The sequence below is a fragment of the Miscanthus floridulus genome, chromosome 8, assembly GCF_019320115.1.
Source record: "Miscanthus floridulus cultivar M001 chromosome 8, ASM1932011v1, whole genome shotgun sequence".
Classification (NCBI taxonomy): domain Eukaryota; kingdom Viridiplantae; phylum Streptophyta; class Magnoliopsida; order Poales; family Poaceae; genus Miscanthus; species Miscanthus floridulus.
Window position 1 is genome coordinate 222,592,688 of NC_089587.1, and position 7,211 is coordinate 222,599,898.

Here is a 7,211-nt window from a genome sequence, read left to right on the forward strand (position 1 = left end):
TCTCGACGAAATCTACAACTTTCTAGTTTTGAGTTTTTTCATTTGAAGTCGTTAAGATACTCAAAAAAAATTAATAACATATTTGAACTTAAGGACATTTTCGTCTTTTCACACCTGCAGTTTAACGGCGTTAGAGCCCAAACTGACGGAAGTGGCATGGATGACACGAAAAAGTTGGAGTAGTGGCGCTGAAGACCGCTGAATTTTTTCAGGGGCACACAGGGGATTACGATCTTTTATAAGGGCACACAGGGAAAAGTCTCCTCTTTTTTGTGCAAAGAAAAAAAAACCCCTATGCGGCGGCAGGCACAGGGCCATCTCCGTCTTCCCTGGCGGCGTCCCGGCAAGCGCCCCTCCAAGGTCACGCGTAGACTCCGTCTTCCCCGACGGGCGAGCTGTGCCCCCACGACGGCCCTGGCGGGCGCCCCTCCAAGGATCCGCACGGCCTCTCCGCCACCAGGTACGCCCGCCCCTTGGCCGTCCCTTCCAGCTGTGCCAAACCGAGCACCCAAACCCTAACTTACTATTTGTGCTCGGATCTGATCTGACTACCGCAGCAACCGTCGCCGCCGTCGGAGGCCGGGCCGTGGGTGCTGAAATGAAGGAGGTGGTGCTTCACGTGTATGACGTGACCAACAGCGACTTCGAGAAGACGAACAACACCATCATCCAGATCAACCGCATCTTCAAGGACCGCATCGGCCTCGGCGGCATCTTCCACAGCGCCGTGCAGGTAGTGGGTCTAGCTCCCCTCTCCCCGTTCCCTCGCCACCTGCTCAGATCCCAGGGAGAAACAGCTTCTCCAGATCCCTAAATCTCACGCCATTTCTTGAACCCCTCAGCGCAGGTCTATGGCGAGGACGAGTGGTCGTTCGGGTTCTACGAGACCGGCAGCGGCGTGTTCAGTTGCCCCGTGGGGAAGAACCCCATGTACACCTACTGGGAGAGCATCGTCCTCGGGGAGACCGAGTGCGGCATCGTCGCCGTGAACCAGATCCTGCGGGAGCTCAGCCGCGAGTGGCCGGGCCACTCGTACGACCTCCTCTCCAGGAATTGTAACCATTTCTGCGACGTGCTCTACGAGAGGCTCGGCGTCCCCAAACTCCCAGGTAAGGACCACGGAGGGGCATTCCATTGTTTTCTTCTTCTGAATGGCGACAACCTGTGCAAGGTGTATCTCACAGTGGCATTATGTACAATTCTCGAGTTCAAAAAAACACACTGTGTCCTCGAATTGGAAGGAAGATTGCAGGCTCTGATTTAGATGGCGATTTACATTCTTGCTAGGAAAAGAATGAGCAAATGTGTGAACTGAACATTGCAAATAAAGCATGTGTTTGCTACCACTGAAGTATTGAGAAAATGTATGAAACTGAGTGCTGCTAGCTCTAAGACTCAACTTTGGAGCATAAGACCAAGTACAACACAGACGTTTAGCAGGCTCTTAGAGGCAGTTTCATTGTTTTCCTTGCCACTGTGGACCTGAGCACAAGCTCATGTGTGGGCGACTGGGCGTTGCCACTTGACGAGGTTTTTTATGCCTGCCTTGAAACTTACGTGCGAGACGGATGTCTCCCAAGAACAGTAATTAGCTTAATTATTTCATTACCTTAGCAAAATCGTTTAGTTTCCATTTGAGACAAAGGCTCTTTTATGTTTGCTTCATGATTCATGTCCTAATGCGCCTACTTGTGTGACAATTTGAAGAGGCTGAAGATTCCTGTAGGCCAAGTCGTTGCTAATCATTTTTTATCATAATGTTTAATCATTGAATTTTTGTCTATGTTGCTAGCACTAGCAGCTTAGCATGATTGTGTTACGTAGGTTTGAAATGCCATGAACTTACTCTTTTATTATTCTGTCTAACCTTGCAAGTTGGGTTAATCGCTTTGCCAACGCCGGTGATACTGCTGTGGTTGTTGCTGAGAGCACAGCAGTTAAGGTAATTTCAGAATCTGTTGCTGTGATACAATGTGCTATCTCCAATTTACTTAATCCTAGCATGAACTTATGATTGCTTCCTGCTGGACTTGATTTTTTTATTGTTAATGTACTCACGATCGGTTCCAATTTAAGCCTATCATAAAACATCTCTTTCACATAACTATATATTTAGTATCAGCTAAGTTAGTGGTTTTCTGCTGGTGTCCTGAGATAGTTGGTGAATGGTGAATTGGAACAACAGTGCGGTGACATATGGTTATAGGAAAGTTAATGCCTGAATTTAATTTAGCTGCTTCTAACTTGCTACAGGAATTTTTCTTTTTTCAAACAAGAGCAGCCTTTTATTTACTAATGGTGCTAATTTCATTACATATCTCATGAAGGCTACTCATGAGGACCACACGGAATTTCTGCTTTACTTGGTCTGGATCCATGACGAGGTGGGTAACCTTTTTTTATACTGCAAAAATGTAGGTAGGCATGCAAGATAGTTTGCTCCTCGTGTGAGTCATCTGCATGCTAATTACAGTTCATGCTAGCCTAGAGTTCGTGTTTGAAGGCGTCCCTCTAAAATAGTGGGAAGGTTCCTGTTGGATTGCTGATTGCTGATGGAATTATTATGGTATCCATATCAATTTTATTTTTGATGTACTGAAAATTGCACTATTTGCAGAAATTCCGTGTTGGCAGAAATTGCACTATTCTCGAGTTCAAAAAATAGTGGGAAGGTTCCTGTTGGCTTGCTCTTCTGAATGTACTATGAATTTTGGTTGACAGTTCAAAGTTCTGTATTTGCAGTTTTTTGTAGCCGTAAATACAGCCACGTTGAAGATAACCGCAGTGACGGAGATGCCAATTAGGGTGATCATCGGAATGATGCAGCCTACTTAATTGAGGTATTCCTTTATCTCCATGGTTCCCAAGTAGCTGCAGCATGAACCATGGACACTAACTCTCCTTATAGAATACATAACCTGATATTCTTGTGTTTCCTTATTCTTACATAACCTGAGTGAAGTTTTATTCTTTAATCTCATACTTTTGGCTTTTGACATTATTATTTTCTTCTTTAAAAAAATCATGAGTTGACCTTTGGTGGTGTAGGTCTGGCAGCTCCATGAGTTGACCTTCAACAAGACGGTGTCGACATTGACCAGCTCAAGGTACACCTATTGCATCGGTGATGAAGAAATTGCCTACGTTTGGACAGAATGGTTCCGGAACAAAATACCATTGTAATGAAATAATAAGTTATTTGAACCTATTTATACCTGGTAAACTGATGGGGTTCTTGACGAAAAAAGAAGAAACGAAAAAAACTTATGTTGTGCACTTATGTTGGTTCTTTGGTTTCAAATTCAGGATGGGAACGAAGTTTTCTTTGTCTCCAGGCACTTGCAGTAACATGGATGAAATGATCGATTCATGGAAGGAGTTTAGGAAAGTTATGATTCGAAAATTTGTTACTTCAATCCATCAGTCAATTCAAACATTTGAGGATGGTTATGAAATTTTATATATGACCATGTATATAATTTGGAAAATTGTATATAATCCGAAAAACTATAGAAAACTGTCGTTGTTTGGTTGTTTTTATGTGCACCCTGAAATAAAGCCGTGGCGTTAGCACGGGCACTATACTAGTATACCTCTAATATTAGAGCAACTTCAAAAGACTTTTTATATACTTCCTAATTTATAGAATTTTGGTTAAAAAAACCTTCAACAGGCTCTTTAATTAGATATTCAAATATAGACAACATCTATTCCGGATTTGTTGTAAGCCAAAGTGGAGAATAAGGACGGCTTTCTAAAATACGCACAAGATATAGAAAAAATATTGAAGGATACAAAGACATAAAACGATGTTTACTCAAACAGTTCTCTGAATATTGATTTTTGAAAGTAAATTTGAGAAAGACGGTTGAAGATGCCCTGGCATCGCCAATAGTTCAAAAAATAATAATAGTAAATTAGTGAATTTTATGAGAGGCTAAAAACAAAGCTTGGAGCATATTTATTAGGTTTCCCTAACCGTTCTAAAGTATCACTCATAAAATATAGAATACAATTTATATCAAGAAACCTATTTTCAAATCACTCTGGCTACTTATATATTCTCTCTCTCTTATATTTGCGTTGAGAATCATGTCCTAATCTTTATTTTTTCACACTCCCTTCCAACTCTATATTGACCAATACATACTTTCTCGTATATGTATCCACGTGATAGAGTCGGTTTTTCCAAGTGCGAAAAAATTAGGAGTTAAAATAGAGATTTATTGAAGAGTAATTCTTTTCAGTCTTATTGAAAAAATTAAGATTGGAAGTGAGTTTTAGAGACTGTTGGAGATACTCAGGGAGACAAAATTGCCCTCTCATTTTTTTCGGTCTCGCCTACCGTCCGGCATCAGTACGGAACTGATACGAACACCCCTTTCCCCGCGTCAGCACAATCTCAGATGGCTCCGCTCGCCGTTTGGGTTCTCGAAGGAGCTCTAAAATATTTAGATCTCGTTAAAACATTTTTAGCACAGTGCTAGCGTTCGAATGTCTGGATGAATGTCCGTGTCTAGACGTCCAAACGTCTGAATGGACGTCAGTGTCTAACATTTAGCACGTAACTTTTAACAAGTATAGCCTCACATGACACTCTTATAAAACCTTGAAATATGTGTAAGAGCTTACCTCTTGATCAAGAGCTATCTTTTCTTTCTCTTCTAGCTTAAAAGTTGATGGTTGGAGCTGGCCTTATGATCTGGAACAGTAAGATTGCATATTTGCATGTCTTTATTTTGTTTCTCTTCGTCTGTGTCCCATCAGTTTATTTTTTTCATTGTCCCTGTCTTGCTGACCATTGGTCGTCTCGTTGGTCCGTAGGTTCACCGGCTCATCTATGATGTTTTTAGATACCTCCCTCGTCATTATGTAAAAACAAGATACCTCCTTCGAGAATCCTACCTCCCTGAATTATTATCGTAGTCCAATTGTCTTCCAACTCCAAAACCAGCCATATTATACATATACTATTCTTAAAATTGTTTAAATCACCTTCCTACCCTGGTTTAGAATGATTTAAAAGGTGATTTTGTTCTCTCTCTCTCTCTTTTTGCGAAGAGGTAATTTTGTTCTTTTCCACATAAAAATGGATAAATACTAGATAAGGTTTTAAACCGCCCAAAAAATCTCCCTAAGCTTTCCAAAATTCAAAAAAAAAATCTAAAGAAGATTTGGATACATAAAATCAAAATAAAATATTTAGATCTCGTTAAAACATCTTTAGAAACTTTTAAAAATAGGTTTAGCTCTAGAAAAAATGTATAGAAAATTAATAGATGTATAATCATGTTTTAAAAAACTTTGCACACTAAATATATGAGAGGCAACCAGCATGAATGCAACATACCCTGTTCGTTTCGCTGAAATTTGGATTATGCTGATGGTTATGCTGATTTGTTGTGAGAAAAACACTGTTCGTTCGCTGAAAAGTACTGCTGAAGTAGTGCTATAAAACAGGGCCATTAATGTTGTTGGATGCTGCATTATCTTTTGTTGTGAAAATTTTTAAAAACATGCTTAGATATCAATTAGAATGTTTTTAGATATTTTCCATTTTTTCTAGAGCTGAATATATTTTTGAAGCGTATATAGATTTTTCATGAGCTCTAAGTATTTTATTTGGATTTTTTAATATCCCAATCCGTCTTTAGTTTTTTTTTCAAAAAATTTAAAAGTTTAGAGACATTTCTTGTGGTTTAATTTAAACAGTTTTGAGAGTTCATAGGGTAAAATGTTTGGTTCGGAAGTTTGAGGGGGGAAAATCACAGTGCGGCGATAGTTTAGAGAGCGAGAGTAGAACTTTTTCCCCGTCTCACCGCACGCTTATGGGCCTCATGTTGAAATGGGCCCTCAAAGCCTGTGAATGGGCACGGGGCCAGCATGGGCTGCTCCTGCACTCGTCCGGCTCTCCTCGAGGCCCAGAAGTGGACGCGCTCGGGGCCTCCCAGAGCGCGGTGTCTTGTCTGGATCAGCAGCCACCGAGACAGGTTGGATACTACGGATGCATCCTTTGTTGCTGATCGAAGAAGAAAGCTTCCGATGAAAGTTGCTACGGAAGATGAAAGTTGCTACGTGATCAATAATCATCAGTCTTTATCTGCAGGCAGGTCTGATGCTTCCTTTCCCTTGGACCAGGGTGCATGAACAATTGAACATGTCACAGTGGCATTGCCGGATTGCCAATGCCAATGCCAGGGTGTGTGTGGGGTATGCTGTTGACTTGAACGGGCGCCCCATGCATGCCCCCTCGACGGATTCATCATATGTCCATATCCTGCAGGAGCGTGCGTTGGTAGCGGGCCGCTGACATGTGGATCGGTCGATCCATTTCATCCCCCTTCCTCCTCCAGCGGCAGTCAACCCACCCAATTCAACTCGCCAGACAGCGCACACCTGCAGCCTGCACGTCTCAGCTTGCCCGGCTTGGGGGTTGGCAGTGGCAGCCCAAGGACAAGGAGCGAGGTGCGAGGACACTTGCTTGTGCCCAGAGCATCTGCCGCAGCCAGCTTCCAACTGCCCTTGATGCTGTGCCAGAGTCAACCCGTAACCACGGTGCATGCACAGTTGCATGCAGACATGCATTGCACAGCGGGCAGTTGACCAGATCACCGGCACTACAGACAATTGTACAAAGGGCGAGTGAGTACCCTTTGCGTGGACTCTTCCCCTGAACCCTTCTCCTTCCGTGTCATCGGCACTTGAGCAGGCAGCCAGTTCTGACTGGCGCCTTGACATGGCCAATGGCCCTACGTCCAGGGTGCCTGCACTGCACTGCACATCAGCGCGCGTCCGCGTCGTGGTGACTAGGCGCACAGGCACAGCCGCACGCACAGGGCAGTGCTGGAGCTGATCTGTCTGATCCGAGTCAGATCCCAGAGGCGGAGGCAGGACGAGGGATTCCTCCAGGACCAGTTCCAGGGCTCCTCTCCTCTCCTCTCCTCGTCAGCAAACAAAAAAGCACGGTCAATGGCGGCGACCTGAGCTGCAGGCTCTGGACTTTGCTTTACGCCTGACGTGTCATCTCCAGTCCGGGTCCCCAAGCCCGCCGAATTGCCATGCATGCAATGCAACCGGCTGACCAGGGCACCCTGAAAAAAAGCGCTGTTCCTGCACCGTCTCCGGCCGCAATGTGCAGTGTGGGTTGCACACTTGTACCGGTTGTACCGACGGCTCGGCGTTCACTTTCTCTCGCTGTCTCCATGGCCGGG

At 43.8% G+C, this 7,211-nt stretch overlaps 1 protein-coding gene and 1 long non-coding RNA gene across 2 annotated transcripts; both read left to right on the top strand.

Moving 5' to 3' along the window:
* Positions 1-306: 306 nt before the first annotated feature.
* On the top strand, positions 307-1,264 carry LOC136470693 (uncharacterized). Its single transcript, XM_066468446.1, has 3 exons — positions 307-460; positions 558-733; positions 848-1,264. Exons 2-3 carry the CDS (start codon positions 599-601, stop codon positions 1,262-1,264), a joined length of 552 nt encoding a protein of 183 aa, XP_066324543.1. The 5' UTR covers positions 307-460; positions 558-598.
* Positions 1,265-2,345: 1,081 nt separating this feature from the next.
* LOC136475106 (uncharacterized) lies at positions 2,346-3,200 on the top strand. The gene is made up of 3 exons (XR_010763093.1): positions 2,346-2,384; positions 2,474-2,840; positions 3,049-3,200. It is a non-coding gene; the product is annotated as an uncharacterized lncRNA (long non-coding RNA).
* The last annotated feature ends 4,011 nt before the right edge of the window (positions 3,201-7,211 follow it).

What these genes read in the sequence shown, in the direction of transcription:
- LOC136470693 (XM_066468446.1), top strand. Translation starts at nt 599, where the DNA reads ATGAAGGAGGTGGTGCTTCACGTGTATGACGTGACCAACAGCGACTTC. An exon ending in TCTTCCACAGCGCCGTGCAG is followed by an intron (nt 734 to 847) that starts GTAGTGGGTCTA and finishes CCCTCAGCGCAG; the next exon opens with GTCTATGGCGAGGACGAGTG.